General features: G+C 38.9%; 1 protein-coding gene across 1 annotated transcript in view; it reads left to right on the top strand.

The window, feature by feature from the left end:
• Positions 1 to 4243, top strand: part of steep1 (STING1 ER exit protein 1) — a 62361-nt gene extending 58118 nt beyond the window's left edge. The window contains exons 5-8 of the mRNA XM_039766365.1: positions 115 to 204; positions 3048 to 3140; positions 3590 to 3666; positions 3778 to 4243. Of these exons, the coding sequence (XP_039622299.1) occupies positions 115 to 204; positions 3048 to 3140; positions 3590 to 3652 (246 nt within the window). The 3' untranslated portion in view covers positions 3653 to 3666; positions 3778 to 4243. The remainder of the gene's footprint in view (positions 1 to 114; positions 205 to 3047; positions 3141 to 3589; positions 3667 to 3777) is intronic.
• The last annotated feature ends 14037 nt before the right edge of the window (positions 4244 to 18280 follow it).

Genomic DNA, 18280 nt, shown 5'->3' with positions numbered 1-18280 from the left:
CTCTCCTAAACACGCATTCACTTTCCACTGTATTCATTAATTCTTGAATGAAATGAAAATTGTTTTGGTCAGTAATAAGTTAAGAATGGCCCTTCTTATTTTTATTTTTATCAGGTAATGATGACGAAAAGAACAAAGGATATGGGGAAGTTCAGTTCTGTGACAGTTTCTACAATTGATGAAGAGGAAGAAGAAATTGAGGCGGTGAGTCAGTTACTCTCCTTTAATTTTACTCCTGTGATTTTTCTGAGTGTTATATTTTCTTTTGGCTAGAATCTGAAGAATGCATGCTTAGCCAGGCTTTGCTGTTTTGTACACTATAGAATTAGTTTGAATGCCTAGTTTATAACCTTGCAATGTCAGGCCATTTTAAAATGAAAGACTGTAAAATGTACTGTTTAAAGATACATTTTTGAGGTTCTTGACTTTCTAAGAGAGTGGACCTCCGTTAATGTGATGTGTCAGAATTAATATGCAACTAACTGAGCACTTTTCTATATTCTGTATTTGTATTCCGTTTATTTAACCATGGCTGAATATTAATTAGATCATTGGAACTCCTTACTCTTGAACATGCTACATACTGTAGCCATACTTTTCCTAGTGACTGACCATGGCTTTTGTTGATGGTCATTGGATAACACAATTTTACTTTTGTTTTGTCTTGGAAGAGTATTATATTACTCTGCTTTCCCCTATTGTATTATTATGTAGCCTCTGTCAGAACGCCTCAAATCTCACAGACTTACCACTGTTTATAAGGTATTATAGTATATAACTTCTCCAGGCAATTAGGTGTAGTAAAAGACAAGCAGGAGTTAAGTTTCAATTTAAACAATGTATTATTGATGATATTTATAAATAATAACAATATGCAAAGTATATTTGAATATTGGCAACCATACAACCTGATAAATGGTGGTGTGTAGTTTCAGGTGGCACACAGACTTGTTAGTTACTTAAAATGTCTCTATTTAAGGCATAATTTGTGGTCAGCTTTCTTCAGAACAGGCTGCATGCCTGTCTCAATATGGCTGCCGAGCTGTGTTCTTCATTGTTTTGTCCTTTTTAGTTCATGGTGTGAGATGGTCATTCATCAGTTTGGTAAAGAGAGAGTGTGAGGTAAAGCAAGCACATTTATAGATTCTCTGTCCAACCCCTAGAGCCAATAGGATTTAAGCCTGTTCCAAACAGCCATAATTCAGACGAGTGGGTTGTGGGGGAGGCTAGAACACTTTTTAAGCTGCCTCCAAACCATATGTTAAGGTAAAGCTTGGCAGTTAGGTAGCCTGGCTTTCCTATGGGGTTTGAGAGACTTCAGAGAAACATTAGCCAAACTTGTTTAAGGCACTACCCAACCCCAACTCTGTCATAAAATTCAAAGAGACCCATTCCTATAAAGGCAGGGGTAAACATGAATGTTTCTCACTAATGTAACAGTAATGTTGCATTGCTTTGTCTAAATTAGACATACAAAATATTTATCAACTTGTATGCAAAATCTCACATTACAACAATTCTTTCAAATTCAAACAGGTAATATGAGTAATGGGAATTTTAGGATTAAATATAATTTCACTATGTAGCACATCCTGTAAAAATGATAAATTCAATCAGATATGAATGTAATGTTCTGATTTGTAATCTTGTATTATTGTAAGGTTTTGGAGTGTTAAAGCAATAAACACATTGAAACAGGCCTAGAGTTTGGGAACAACATTTTATCTTGGAGAAAGTGGGGAAGTAACAATTGCAACCAGTAGGAATTAAAATAATTTCCAAATAAGCTTACAAAGTGGAAAATAACAGAAACTGAAATAAAGCAAACCTTAAATCCTAACCTTGCAATGAGCATGATGTATCTATTATACAATGGTAGCAAACAAACCAAACTAAAGTTGGCTTTAAGTGTGTTTATTTTTTACTTTTTTCACCTAATAATTTGTTTTCAAGTTTCCTTTACCACCAGTTGTATATTGTTTATTATTGGTGTTTTGTTGTTATCATTGTTATTGTTAATATTTTTTTTTTTATTTTTTTTCAATTCCTTTGGCTTTACCATAAAAGCCATAGTCAGGTGATAAAGTAAAATACGAGTCAGTGTAAGAACTTTAACTTACTACAAACAGTAAAGATGTTTACAGACCGCATGTGTATGCGGCCCATGCAAGGAATGGAATATTTTTAGCATTGTACAGAAAAAGAATAGATAAAATGAAATATTAACTACATACACCATGATCTGCAGAAAACATCTACAGTTATGAAAATCGTCTGAATGGACTTGGGATGTGGGTGTGGTAGAGATTGTAGCAGAACTCCATATTGCAGGACATCATCAGTAGCATTGAGTAACGGTGATTTAAAGTTAATTAAAACTGCTAAAATACTCTTCTGCAGTAGCATCAAAGCATAAAATTAGTAGTGCCTCATTACATATTGGGTCTACCAGCAAAAAAAACAAAAGTTACTTTTTTTTTCTCTTGGAGTGGTTTTTTTTTTGTTTTTTTTTAACTTTGTTGGTTGCTATTGAAAACTTAATGATAACATGCAGATGGACAACAATGCTGAATTTTTCAAAAAACATAACTGTTGATGAGCAAAAAATGTAATATGATTGTTTTAATATAAGATTTTTAGCAACATGGTTTACACAGAAAAATGAAATACACACTTGCCCAAGTACATCACATCACCACCATCCATCCCAGATCTCTTTAATAGATGTTGTCAAATATAACTTCACAATAGCTAATGACAAGTAAATCCACCGAGTTTCCTCTTAAAGACGTTACTTTTCACATGTGATTTTGAAGTAGCAAAACTTTCTAAAAATGGGTATTTGCGCTGGGGAGTTTTGGAAGTTTTTTTGTGGTGGTTAGAAATTATTTATACATAGAAAATAAATATTGATACATCAATTTTATTTCTTGGTTGATACCTAGTGCTCTTAAGTGTTATAAATGAACTTAGGATTTAGGTGATCTTTAAATCCTATTGTAGGATTTGATGAGATGCTCTTCTAAGAGATTTTTTCACTCAAACAGAGAGAAGTGGCAGACTCTTATGCACAGAATGCAAAGGTTATCGAGAAGCAGCTAGAGCGAAAAGGCATGAGCAAAAAGAGGCTACAGGAGTTGGTGAGTGCTGGGTTTATTGGATTGTGGTTGTTATTTAAAATTTGTAAATAACAGCATTAATATAAATTTAATGTTTTTTTGTAGCAGTTCTTCTTTTGCAGCTGTACAGTATTGCTCATTGGCTAAAACAGTTTCAATGCATTTTTTTAAATAATTTTTCTTAGCCATTACTTAGATAGTCGTTGTTTTATGTTATCTTTTCATTCAGTTTTTTTTCCCCAGTAGTTAACTATTCTAAGCACAGTGACATTTCATATATGAGTTTGCAGCAAAGTGATGGTCCTTTTAATTACCACTAATACCAGTTCTTCTTTAGTACTTGAACACTTGATATTTTTTATGATGTTCTTTTTTTCATATTTTTCTTGGAGCTTCAGGTAGACTTTATTCGCCTCTCATTATTTACATTGTTGTTTTATTATTATTTTTTCTTTCTTTTCTTTATGTAGGCTGAGTTAGAAGCCAAGAAGGCCAAGATGAAAGGCACCCTGATTGACAATCAGTTCAAATAATATTTCTGCTTGTAGTGAGTTGCATCTATTTGGTCTTGTATTTCAAACTCTCAGAATCCTTTCTGTGTATTGAAAAAGCATGCTGAATTAATTCTGTTGCACTTAACTCTGTTTCTTTACTATAGGGTGTCTTTATGATGAAGTATCCTTGAAACATTACTTTCGAGAAGAGCTGAGAGAAGCTGAACTGCATTGTACTTGGAGCAGTATGAACAACATAATAAAAGAAGAAAGTTAAATTGGAAATCGTGGTACATGAAGACGAGAAGAATCAAACGAGTTTTCTTCAGACTTTGTATATAATGTGTTATTGTGCACATATAAAAATGAATGCCTGCCAGCTTTGGGCTATAACTTCTAGTTCACCTGTCCCAATGTTCAGTCTTTATGCTCAGAGTTGTATCGACTGTTCTTTATTTTTTTTTAATTGTACTGGAAGCCCACACTTTTGTAGATGTGCATCCCCAAAATGAATGTTATTTTTTGTTACTTTTGTACAGTTGATGTCATGATTTAAGCAATACTTGATTTATCTTTTAAGGATTTTTTTTTTATTTTGTAAGTATTGTAAATAAAATGTAAAACAAAAAAGCTGTTTGTATGTAAAAACTATCATGTCCATGATTGACTCACTTCCTGAATGACTGATAAAGTATTTGCAGAATACGGTTTTCACTAATAAATTACTCTCTTGACCCTGAGGCCCAGAAAAATCCGACCTCAGTGAAAAGTCAATTCAGTTGTAGAAAATGTCAGAGAAAACTAAGATAATGTTTCAAATTGAATAATTAGAAAGAACAATCTTGGTGCCAGTTTACAGTGATTGCAGAACAGAAGGCAACATGGCAGACTTCAAGTCAGTGGCAACATGGTTAGACCTCTACATTATTTATTTTACATGACTTGATTTGTTCCTGCATTGTTAATCAGCTTAAAATGTAAAATGATCACTTTAGTACTTTGTAGTGTGATGGAAGCGACCTTTGACCCAAGCTGGGATGGACCCTGCTCCCTTGTCTGTCCAGGGAGCCAGTATAAATGCTTGTCAGGAATGGAGTCGCGACATTGCCCATCTGTGCCAGGAGGTGTACATATGTAGGGTCACTGTGGCAGCAGGTGTATAAGGACTTTCACCCCACCAGCTGCAGAGGGATGTGATAGGGATAGGGAAGCAACCAGTTACCAATCCCTTTCTGTGACAGGAGTTCAGACATATGAGGTAGTGGGAGACTGCCTGTTATGGACAGTTGGTCCCCCCAATACATCACCAACCAACACTTGGTGGCATCATAGCTTCTATGTGGCCACCAGAGTAAGGTCTCAGGAATGGACTACCCTGGTCCATTTGTGGTACTGCCTGCTCCAGACGTGCTTCCAGGATACAATGGATGTAGCACTGGAATTACTTCCACGGCGTGTATTAAAAGAGAGCCCTCCTCTTGCCTGGGAGGTGTGAAGGAGAAAAGGGACTGAAAGTTATAAAGGAAGAATTGACCATATTGTCATGCTGTGGTGTGTTACTGTTTACTGTACCAAGACAAAGAAGTGTGTTGTTAAAAGCAGTGGATTGGAACCTGGGACTGTGTGAGGTGTGGTTATGTCTGGGGTTCGGTACACTTCCTACAGACCACAATAGCTGTGGCATAGTATTGTATAGTAAGTACTTTGTCTTCATTTTCAATCATTATGTGCTTTCATTTAGTCATGTTGCAGAATGTAACCATCTCTGGGAATAAAGCTGCTAGGAGGGAGAGCAGAACACTGAACCAGTCTTCCGCAAAGATAGTGCAGTCTCAAAATTGCATGGGTGACGGATTCCAAGACTATGTGATGTCTCACCAGCACAGTTTCACATTTCCACAGTATCACAAGCTCACTCCTTTTCCTGACAGCTGATTAGCGTGCTGCCTGACAAAGCCGATCCTGTACAAGTGCTTTTCTGGTATAGTGAGTTCAGCTGCAGTCTCTGGCTTTTTTTTTTTTTTCCCCTTCTTTCCTCCATTCTATTGTGGCGAGTAAAACGCAACACTTCAGACAGAGAAGACTCAGTTCTGTTTGCAAGGTCCAAAACACCCGCATTCCTCATAGCTGCAATATTAATTTTATTTTGCTGGACAGTCATTGGTTTTCTTGTCTCACGCATACAGAGGGCCTGCACTTATGAACAGATTTGATTTTGTTGTATTGCAGATTTTGTGGACAAACCCACTGAGGTTGTCCGACTACATGACCGACACCACTGAAGCACTCTGTAACGGCTTCTGACTCACTAAGATTATGTAAATGATTTCTGCAACTGAAAATTGCTGGAATAATCCCGTAATGTGACACAGGTGGAGTTTCATGACATCAGTATGCCTTTGCCAAATCCATGAGCTGCTGTATCTTTATAAAAAAATTGTTAGATGGTAAAGAATGAAGACATACTGTACATACGGTGGCTTGCAAAAGTATTCGGCCCCCTTGAACTTTTCCACATTTTGTCACATTACAGCCACAAACATGAATCAATTTCATTGGAATTCCACGTGAAAGACCAATACAAAGTGGTGTACACGTGAGAAGTGGAATGAAAATCATACATGATTCCAAACATTTTTTACAAATAAATAACTGCAAAGTGGGGTGTGCGTAATTATTCAGCCCCCTTTGGTCTGAGTGCAGTCAGTTGCCCATAGACATTGCCTGATGAGTGCTAATGACTAAATAGAGTGCACCTGTGTGTAATCTAATGTCAGTACAAATACAGCTGCTCTGTGACGGCCTCAGAGGTTGTCTAAGAGAATATTGGGAGCAACAACACCATGAAGTCCAAAGAACACACCAGACAGGTCAGGGATAAAGTTATTGAGAAATTTAAAGCAGGCTTAGGCTACAAAAAGATTTCCAAAGCCTTGAACATCCCACGAAGCACTGTTCAAGCGATCATTCAGAAATGGAAGGAGTATGGCACAACTGTAAACCTACCAAGACAAGGCCGTCCACCTAAACTCACAGGCCGAACAAGGAGAGCGCTGATCAGAAATGCAGCCAAGAGGCCCATGGTGACTCTGGATGAGCTGCAGAGATCTACAGCTCAGGTGGGGGAATCTGTCCATAGGACAACTATTAGTCGTGCACTGCACAAAGTTGGCCTTTATGGAAGAGTGGCAAGAAGAAAGCCATTGTTAACAGAAAACCATAAGAAGTCCGTTTGCAGTTTGCCACAAGCCATGTGGGGGACACAGCAAACATGTGGAAGAAGGTGCTCTGGTCAGATGAGACCAAAAAGGAACTTTTTGGCCAAAATGCAAAACACTATGTGTGGCGGAAAACTAACACTGCACATCACTCTGAACACACCATGGGGGTGCTGCTCTTCAGCAGGGACAGGGAAGCTGGTCAGAGTTGATGGGAAGATGGATGGAGCCAAATACAGGGCAATCTTGGAAGAAAACCTCTTGGAGTCTGCAAAAGACCTGAGACTGGGGCGGAGGTTCACCTTCCAGCAGGACAACGACCCTAAACATAAAGCAAGGGCAACAATGGAATGGTTTAAAACAAAACATATCCATGTGTTAGAATGGCCCAGTCAAAGTCCAGATCTAAATCCAATCGAGAATCTGTGGCAAGATCTGAAAACTGCTGTTCACAAACGCTGTCCATCTAATCTGACTGAGCTGGAGCTGTTTTGCAAAGAAGAATGGGCAAGGATTTCAGTCTCTAGATGTGCAAAGCTGGTAGAGACATACCCTAAAAGACTGGCAGCTGTAATTGCAGCAAACGGTGGTTCTACAAAGTATTGACTCAGGGGGCTGAATAATTACGCACACCCCACTTTTCAGTTATTTATTTGCAAAAATTGTTTGGAATCATGTATGATTTTCATTCCACTTCTCACGTGTACACCACTTTGTATTGGTCTTTCACGTGGAATTCCAATGAAATTGATTCATGTTTGTGGCTGTAATGTGACAAAATGTGGAAAAGTTCAAGGGGGCCGAATACTTTTGCAAGCCACTGTACATGTGATTCAGACTGTGTAAGAGCGGTTTGTTAATTATTTAGGTTGTGTTAAGTTGATAGAAGTGTTTTCTTAGTTATGTTAAACGTTTGCCTATATGTTAGTGCATAGTCTATGGGAGGTCCTATTATATTATAATTTTATAATATTCTTATCCCACCGACTAAAGGTTAGTCTCAGTTAGTGACCTGCCTTGCTGTACTGTAAGTAAGGCATAGAGGGCATACGGTTTCAAACTGTGCCCAGCTATATGTAACATAACATAACACAACGTGCTCTGTTAGACGTGTAGCGCCATATGTGTAGAACATACTGAATGTATGAGAATTAAATAAAGCATAGAGAAATAACTCATTAAGTATAGAAAACAACTGAAGTTTAACAAGAAAACGTTAAGTTTAATGAAGAAAAGGTTTTTTTTTTTTGCCTTTTATTCTGTGTGTGTAACAACTTTTTTTCTCTCCATACTTGTGCGAACGGTTTGAATTTTCACAAAACCTTAAATGCACTTTTTTGGACTGAAAAATTTATTTTGGTACGAATTTGATTCATGCTTGATTCTGTCTTGCCTACTTAGCAGCTACACTCTGCTTGAATTATTTCAGTTTTGTGATTTAAAGTATCAATAAGTTTGAAAATTTGTTCTCTAAAATAAAAAAGCATTGATCATTTTTGCCTTTTTCCATATTAACAGATGTTTTTCAGTGCAAGTTCCATCTTGAATACAAAACAGGGTTCTGAATGTCTTCAGGTATGTATTTGCGTGTTCTTTGCAAAACATTCACCTCTTTTGTCATATATTGTTTAGAATTATTCACTTTTAATTGTCAAGAAAAACCGAATGCTAATAAGTTTCAGTTATCATTATGGAAGAAGCCAAAAAGTTCCTTGCTGCTTATTGCACAAACATTCATAATTGTAATAATTATACTGTCACCAGGGTGCCTCTTTTGCTTTCCCCAGTAAAGTAGCGTGTCATTTGTTTTGAAATGGATTGATTATTTGCAACTTAAGTGTGTGCAGTTCATCTACAGTGGTGTGAAAAACTATTTGCCCCCTTCCTGATTTCTTATTCTTTTGCATGTTTGTCACACAAAATGTTTCTGATCATCAAACACATTTAACCATTAGTCAAATATAACACAAGTAAACACAAAATGCAGTTTTTAAATGATGGTTTTTATTATTTAGGGAGAAAAAAAAATCCAAACCTACATGGCCCTGTGTGAAAAAGTAATTGCCCCTTGTTAAAAATAACCTAACTGTGGTGTATCACACCTGAGTTCAATTTCCGTAGCCACCCCCAGGCCTGATTACTGCCACACCTGTTTCAATCAAGAAATCACTTAAATAGGAGCTGCCTGACACAGAGAAGTAGACCAAAAGCACCTCAAAAGCTAGACATCATGCCAAGATCCAAAGAAATTCAGGAACAAATGAGAACAGAAGTAATTGAGATCTATCAGTCTGGTAAAGGTTATAAAGCCATTTCTAAAGCTTTGGGACTCCAGCGAACCACAGTGAGAGCCATTATCCACAAATGGCAAAAACATGGAACAGTGGTGAACCTTCCCAGGAGTGGCCGGCGACCAAAATTACCGCAAGAGCGCAGAGACGACTCATCTGAGAGGTCACAAAAGACCCCAGGACAACGTCTAAAGAACTGCAGGCCTCACTTGCCTCAATTAAGGTCAGTGTTCACGACTCCACCATAAGAAAGAGACTGGGCAAAACGGCCTGCATGGCAGATTTCCAAGACGCAAACCACTGTTAAGCAAAAAGAACATTAGGGCTCGTCTCAATTTTGCTAAGAAACATCTCAATGATTGCCAAGACTTTTGGGAAAATACCTTGTGGACTGATGAGACAAAAGTTGAACTTTTTGGAAGGCAAATGTCCCGTTACATCTGGCGTAAAAGGAACACAGCATTTCAGAAAAAGAACATCATGGTGGTGGTAGTGTGATGGTCTGGGGTTGTTTTGCTGCTCCAGGACCTGGAAGGCTTGCTGTGATAGATGGAACCATTAATTCTACTGTCTACCAAAAAATCCTGAAGGAGAATGTCCGGACATCTGTTCGTCAACTCAAGCTGAAGCGATCTTGGGTGCTGCAACAGGACAATGACCCAAAACACACCAGCAAATCCACCTCTGAATGGCTGAAGAAAAACAAAATGAAGACTTTGGAGTGGCCTAGTCAAAGTCCTGATCTGAATCCAATTGAGATGCTATGGCATGACCTTAAAAAGGTGGTTCATGCTAGAAAACCCTCAAATAAAGCGGAATTACAACAATTCTGCAAAGATGAGTGGGCCAAAATTCCTCCAGAGCGCTGTAAAAGACTCATTGCAAGTTATCGCAAACGCTTGATTGCAGTTATTGCTGCTAAGGGTGGCCCAACCAGTTATTAGGTTCAGGGGGCAATTACTTTTTCACACAGGGCCATGTAGGTTTGGATTTTTTCTCACTAAATAATAAAAACCATCATTTAAAAACTGCATTTTGTGTTTACTTGTTTTATATTTGACCAATGGTTAAATGTGTTTGATGATCAGAAACATTTTGTGTGACAAACATGCAAAAGAATAAGAAATCAGGAAGGGGGCAAATAGTTTTTCACACCACTGTAATTAAACAACACAATATACAATACTTGACACCATCAAAACATTATACACAGTAGCAGTGATTGCACAAAATAACACAAATATATAAAGCACTATGCATTAGTAAAGTAGAATTGTGCCACCATCACTAATATATGAAGTAAGTCTTTACAAAATAAACATCATTTAAAGTGTGCCAAGAAAACATACCCCACACCATTACACCACCACCACCAGCCCGCACAGTGGTAACAAGGCATGATGGATCCATGTTCTCATTCTGTTTACGCCAAATTCTGACTCTACCATTTGAATGTCTCAACAGAAATCGAGACTCATCAGACCAGGCAACATTTTTCCAGTCTTCAACTGTCCAATTTTGGTGAGCTTGTGCAAATTGTAGCCTCTTTTTCCTATTTGTAGTGGAGATGAGTGGTACCCGGTGGGGTCTTCTGCTGTTGTAGCCCATCCGCCTCAAGGTTGTGCGTGTTGTGGCTTCACAAATGCTTTGCTGCATACCTTGGTTGTAACGACTGGTTATTTCAGTCAAAGTTGCTCTTCTATCAGCTTGAATCAGTCGGCACATTCTCCTCTGACCTCTAGCATCAACAAGGCATTTTCGCCCACAGGACTGCCACATACTGGATGTTTTTCCCTTTTCACACCATTCTTTGTAAACCCTAGAAATGGTTGTGCGTGAAAATCCCAGTAACTGAGCGGATTGTGAAATACTCAGACCGGCCCGTCTGGCACCAACAACCATGCCACGCTCAAAATTGCTTAAATCACCTTTCTTTCCCATTCTGACATTCAGTTTGGAGTTCAGGAGATTGTCTTGACCAGGCCCACACCCCTAAATGCATTGAAGCAACTGCCATGTGATTGGTTGATTAGATAATTGCATTAATGAGAAATTGAACAGGTGTTCCTAATAATCCTTTAGGTGAGTGTGTGTATATATATATATATATATATATTGTGGAAGTTGACCTGGACACAGACAGGCAGACATGTTGTTCTCAACCACCACACGTTTATTTACAATATTTATAACAATTCAATGGTCACACAGACCCAAATAATGGTCACTAAGACCCAGTTGTGCACAAACCCCAAAACACTCAGTCCTGGCCAAACAATGCCTTCTTCTCGGGCCGCCTCCACTCTCCTCTCTTGCCTCGTCCTTCTTCCACCCGACTCTAGCCTCGAATGAATGGAGACGGCCCCTTTTATATGGTTCCCGGATGAGCACCAGGTGTTCCCGGCATTCCTCCTCTGGCCACGCCCCAGCGTGGCGGAAGTGCCGGCTGTCCTCCCGGCTGCTCTCCGGCGCCGTCTAATCTTCCCCAGCACTTCCTGGTGTGGCAAGTGCTGGGGTAACAGGTCCCCAAGGCATTGGGCGCCTCCTGGCGGTGACCACGGGCCCCTACAGGGTGAAGCTTCCATGCCCTGTACCCGTGGCCCCCAGAGCAACCCGGAAGGCAACCCCCACATGATCCAGGGTGGGCACAGACCCACATCCGGTCCCTCATGATGTCCTGGCCGGGTCATGGCCCCTGGCATCCCTGACAATATATAATATATATATATATATATATATATATATATATATATATATATATATATATATATATACAGTATACTTTATACATAAAATGTATGTTGTCGTACCTTGCATAACTGGATAACCTTTATGGCACAATAACAATTCAATACATTTATGGTCACTATAGTATTTGGATTTAATAATCTTCATGTGGGAAAAGGCTGACTCGCATAAATAAGTAGAGCCGAATAATGCAGTCAAGGAGCTTTTGAATTCAGCCGAGTGAAAAATGACAGCTGTCCGATTAACTGCGATTTTAGTTCCCTCTCCTCTCTCTTTCTCAAATCTCTTTTTGGAAGGAAGTCGGTGTCGTGGTTTTTATGAACAGTTTGAAAGTGCCTTTCAACAGTATCTGGTTGGAGAAGAGTATCCTCAGTCTGGATCAGTGTCCTTACTTGCTAAATTCACATAGGTAGACTCATGGTCTTTATTTATGTCAAGCAGCACACAAGGAAAATCCATCACTGGGGAACTATTTAGCTTCTTTGTAAACAGCCTTATCTCCATTTTTGTAAGGTTCTTCTTTATTTTTTCATAACGTTTTCAGATTCTTAGAAAACCATTGTTTGTCATTATAGTATTGGGTGATTATTTAGTTAGAATACAGATTTGTTGAGAAAAACATATGTAAGAATTAAATATATCTACTGTATATACTCATCAAATCCATAAGAGAAGAGACTTGTCTGAAGACCTCCCAGAGTGTAGAATCCAGTCCATCCTATAGTCTCTCCACAGCCTCCCTTAGTCTTCTTGTGCACTGTTTTTATTTCTGGTTCAGTTGATTTCAGTTTCTGTGTCTATGAAGGAACAAGCAATATCATGGTAAGCTCAGTGGGGCAGTGGAATGACATGGTAGGCATTTGTAATAGTGATTCAGAGTTTTCTCCTCTCCACTTGCACATTTCACCAGCTGTTTTTTGTTTTTTGGAAGTTCAGATAACAAGGTGAAATCAAGATATAATAACTTTGGAGTCTGAGTATTAATTCTCATCAGTTATGATTTGATCAGTTAAAAGCTGCATTGCAGTAGTGACATTTAGTTGAGGCGGCACTTCAACTCCATTTGGAATAACAGACAAAAATTCTTTCGGCAGGTAAAATTGTTTAAAGTTAATTCTCAGAAATTCCACATGACGTGAGCAGCTTTTTCTACATCTGTTTTGTTGATCAGCCTTTTCTGTGTTAAGAATGGCAGTCACTCTGCTGGTCTGAAGTGTATATTTAAAGAGCCATGGAAACCATTCTTCAACAGTGTGTCAAGTTTTAAACAAAAACATTCCTAAGTACAAAAAAAGTTTAATTTATAGTTCTGTGAACATTTCAACTGCTATTGCTGCTCCAGCTGAATTCACTCTTCTGCTGTTTGTTCCATTTTCCCAGGGTCTGATATGAAGTTTGAAATTTGGGAAAATATTAAGGCTTTATTTATGCCAGAACTTAGGTAAGAGTACCAGTAAAATATAAGCAGCCTTTTGTATAGAATTGTTAATCATGTCTTTGAGCTTTCATGGATTGGGTCTTGGGCAGGGTCGTGGGGTCCAGTGGCTGTGGGGCATCTGTTGGTGAAGAAAGATTTACTGATCTTGACTTTGCTGACTATGCTGTGATCTTTGCCGACTCAATGGAGACTCTGATCAGGGCTCTTGAGAGACTGAGCGAGGTGTCTGAGCTTGCAAGTGTCCTGAATAAAAACCAAGATCCAGGCTGTTAATGACCTCCTAGGCATAGTCATCAGCAGTGTGTCTGTCTGCTGAGAAAACGTCTATCTTGCCAAGAGGTTTACTTACCTGAGCAGCCACTTTCATTTCTCCGGTGACTCTTCTTATGAAGTCATTAGATGGATTATGAGAGCATGTAAGGGTCATGAGGTCACTGGAAAGGAGTGTGTGGCGCTCTCAGTATCTTTCCAAACGCACAAAGGTCCAAGTCTTTAGAGTCCTGGTGCTTCCTGTTTTGCTAAGTGGTTGCGAGGCATGGACACTATCCAGTGACCTGAGACAAAGACTGAACTCTTTTGGTACACATGGCGGGAAGTTCCAACATAATTTTCAGTAATGGTTTCCTTGAATTTTTTGACCTCTATGATCAGATGAAAAGATTTACATGGGTCCCATATTAAACAGTATTTTAATTATGTAGTACCATAACTCCAAAGGTGAGAAATTTTTAGTGGCCCCAAAGTGCAAGCGGAAGAAAAGTAAACCAAGAGACACATACGAGGGGGAGTCAAGCTAGTTAGAAAATGGGATTTATTAGCAAATGGAATGAACCTTAACAAAGCTGTTAATTATAATTTCTCAATGTAGTCTCCGCCCTTCTCAATGCACTTGTAGAACCTGCCTGGATTCCAGCAGAATAAAAGGTTTTGACTTGCCTTTGCAACCACTTGTGTACCGCCTTCTTCATGTCGTCATTTGTCTTGAATCGACGACCACCCAGTGGTCCAAAAAGGTGGAGATCACACTTCACATTGGTCTGCAGCAAGTCACAGTAACTTGCATTGGTGACTGTAGTACCCCTTGGCATGTAGTGTTTGTCTGTAACTCGGGTGCATAAGTGGTTGCAAGGAAAAGACAAAACCTTTTATTCTGCTGGAATCCAGGCAGTTTCCACAAGTGCATTGAGAAAGGTGGAACCTACATTGAGAAATGATATCAGTTTTGTTAAGGTTCGTTCCATTTTCTTACTTTAGCATGACTCCCCGTTGAGTCAGCACTAAAATGTGACACACACGAAATAAGAGGTGACGTACACAAGATGAAAACAAGTACCACGCTCAAAATAAGATGTGATGTACTGGCAATCAGTTTGACATAGTGGTTAAGGCATTGGCCTTCAAACTCTGAAGTTGTTGGCTCAAATCCCCCCACTGACACTGTGTGACCATGAGCAAGTGATCCAATTGTAATGACAAAAGATACTAAATATATCTCAAATATTGTAAGCTACCTTGAATAAAGATGTCAAAATAAGTTTATAATACAGTCAATCCTCTGCTTTCGTGGGGGTAACATTGCTAGAAAACGACACAAAAGTCAAAGATGCAAATGGTAAAACATTGAATCTTATGGGAAGTAGAGGGCATGTTTCTGCAACCATCAAAAACTGTAATCTTTCACTAGAGATTGTTCATCATACACTTTTCTGCATATAATTCTTTATAATAAAACTAGGGAGCTCTGCCCCCCTGCTCGCTTCGCTTGCCCGCCCCTGGGTTTGGTTTCCTGGATATACATTTTAAAGAGATTTTTATTTTCAGGGGAATTGTTACATATACATTATTTTCACTTTTACTTTAAAACTTTAGTAAAAACAATATTTGGAATTACCTTTACTTCAGGATCGCATTGAATTTGATTCCGTGTTTGGACTTACATCGTGACAACGCAACATTTAACTGCCTGTGAGTGAATATCGTTTCTTTCTCTCTAATAAATAAAATGACTTTCTCAAATGTTTGCACCATGCTCTTTCTTCTTTGCTTTGTTGTTGATGTGTCATCTAGAATGTATAAAACTATTGTCCTGATAAAATGTATAAGAGCTGAGAGCACAGGAAGTGTGTCTGACAAAAGCATTCACACGACTGAGGTTAGATGACCGTGGTCTTGTTTGAAAATAGTTGTAAGCAGGGCGTGACTTGAAAGAATCTCATGTTAAAAGTCTCCGTCTCACAGGACTAAATACCGCACCAACATTTTTGGAATCCTTATATTCTCACTAGAAACACAAATTGGACAATCTACAAGTCTCTGACTTAAAGTTTAAATCCGAACAATATATTTGACCCCTTTTTGCTGTTCTGATATTTCACCGAGTAATCATTTCCGTTTGTTTGTGCTAATGCGATCTTTGCTATAATTTTTTTTGCGAATTTCGAATTTTCTTACTTTCCATTATCTCAAATCTGTTCTGCATGTGTACTGTTCCAACGTTTTTGGAATCTTTTAATTCTCGCAGATACGCCTCTTCTTTGGGAAGAAACACTACTATTTTTTTCCCCTGATGGCTACACGAATTAAACGATCTACAAGTCTCTGACTTAAAGTTTAAATCCAAACAATGTCTGGAAGAATCCAAACTCTCCTCTTTTAAGTCAGTGGGAAACTGATGTGTTATATTATTTGAAATTGGAAAAAATCAAATACTCAGTTAGAGGATCCCTACAGACGTTTTTCAAAACATGGCAGGATCTAATCAGTAATATTTTAAAATAAGTTCATGAAGCATAGAGAATTTATTAATTTAGGTATGTTTAAAAGCTGTAAAATTTTTATGCCGTTTGGCTTGCTCTCTCTCTCAAGGGTGGGGATCGATCTGTTCTTAACTCTATTTTTCTTTTTGTAAAAACTTGATTGCTTTGTATGGAGTGTAATAAAATTAATAAAAAAGAAAAAAATAATAAATCCAAACAATGTATTTGATCTCTTTTCACTGTTCTGTTATTTTACCAAGTAATAATTTCTGTTTGTTTGTGCTAATGTGATCTTTCCTATCCTTTTTTTAAGACTTTCAAATTTTCGTACTTCCATTATCTCTAACCTGCTCTGCATGTGTACCGCCCAAACATTTTTGAATTCTTTACGACGTTCTACTCTTTGTCCTTTATTTCCAGCCCCGGTCGTGGTTAAATCTCTTTCTTGCATGACATATAAGTGTCTTTCCGAGAAAATCACATCTTGTCTCCTTCCTTCCACAATGTATATATATTGTGACAAAACGACACTCCAGACATGAAAAAGGTTTGGGGAAGCCACCTGTACAATATGCTCCTGGCTGCAAAAATAAAGAATTGTAAGACCAGAATAGTTAACAAGACTGAGTCCAAAACAGAACTGAAAACCAGAGGAGGGAAAAGAGGCTTTATAGGGATTCTGGGGGAAGTGATGTTGTCCTCGGGACCGGGACCAGAAGTAATGTTGTCCTCGGGGCCGCAAGTGACGTGCTCTGAGCTGAGGCACCGGCTACTGGTAGGATTTCCCAGGAAGGGCCTGCAGGAGACCTAGAAAAAGAGTCAGTGCACCCCGCCGCCCCCATGACGGACATGTTAACAGACATGTTTTAAGCCTTTCAGCTGCCTCCTGTTTGCATGTGTGTGACAATATATATGAATTTTTCCAATCTGTAGGCCACCATTATCATCAAACATTCACTGGTAAGTGACTGACAGTTCTTTCTACCAACCAGGATTCTTCTTTTGTTTAAAATGTATTCTTACTTTTTCTATACAATCAATTCGAGTTTTGCTTATGCCACCTATTGATGCTACCACCCCTATGATTTTGTGTCCACCACTTGTTAATGCTGACAACCCTCCTATTTTGTATGTCACCTCTTATTTTGTGTACAACATTTGTTTTAATTTAAGCCACACGATTCATGCTTCATGATGTCATAGTATACTATATTGTCTCATGTTATTTATTGTACCACCATTCCAAGTGTATGGGCGACATGAAAGTAAGAATCTCATATTAAGTGTCAATGGGGAGCTGGTGCCTATCCCAGCAGAATCAACTTTGGATGGGATATCATTCATCCACAGGAAAAACTGGAAACGGCAACCAGGCATGAGATTAAAACCATGTCAGGCAGCAGTGCTGACCACCATGCCACCCTTAATTACAGTATGTCATCTTTATTATATTATGCTACAGTCTATAGCATATCTTGAAAGTGATTGAGTACTTGAAGAAAATGTAAGCTTGTACTTCATCAGTTTGTCTGTATACCCAAATGATTAATCTCTTTGAAAATATTTGAGATTTCAAACATATATCCAATGCTAGGGTGGCACGGTGGCGCAGTGGTAGCGCTGCTGCCTCGCAGTTAGGAGACCCGGGTTCGCTTCCCGGGTCCTCCCTGCGTGGAGTTTGCATGTTCTCCCGTGTCTGCGTGGGTTTCCTCCGGGCGCTCCGGTTTCCTCCCACAATCCAAAGACATGCAGGTTAGGTGGATTGGCGATTCTAAATTGTGCTTGGTGTGTTTGTGTGTGTCCTGCGGTGGGTTGGCACCCTGCCCAGGATTGGTTCCTGCCTTGTGCCCTGTGTTGGCTGGGATTGGCTCCAGCAGACCCCCGTGACCCTGTATTCGGATTCAGCGGGTTGGAAAAGGGATGGATCCAATGCTAATACAATTACTAATAAAAGTGGCAATCTGTGCATATCATGGAGCACTGAATGCGGCACTGAAGCTTTTCATGGCCAATCACCAGCAGACAGGATTGTCAATATATTTGTGGCTTTAATTCCGAAGCTTCCATTCTGTTCTTTAAATGGAATCGGGCGTTTAATTAACTCTGAACAAATGACAAGTGTTTTTAATTGTCTTTTCACTGAGCTGTGCTGCTCTACTTCTTTCTTTACTTAAAAATCAAATCTTTAGAGCCGATGTCTATATTTTCTCACTGCA

This window comes from Polypterus senegalus, chromosome 10, assembly GCF_016835505.1.
Source record: "Polypterus senegalus isolate Bchr_013 chromosome 10, ASM1683550v1, whole genome shotgun sequence".
Taxonomy (NCBI): Eukaryota; Metazoa; Chordata; class Cladistia; order Polypteriformes; family Polypteridae; genus Polypterus; species Polypterus senegalus.
This window is presented reverse-complemented; position numbering and strand designations above follow the sequence as displayed.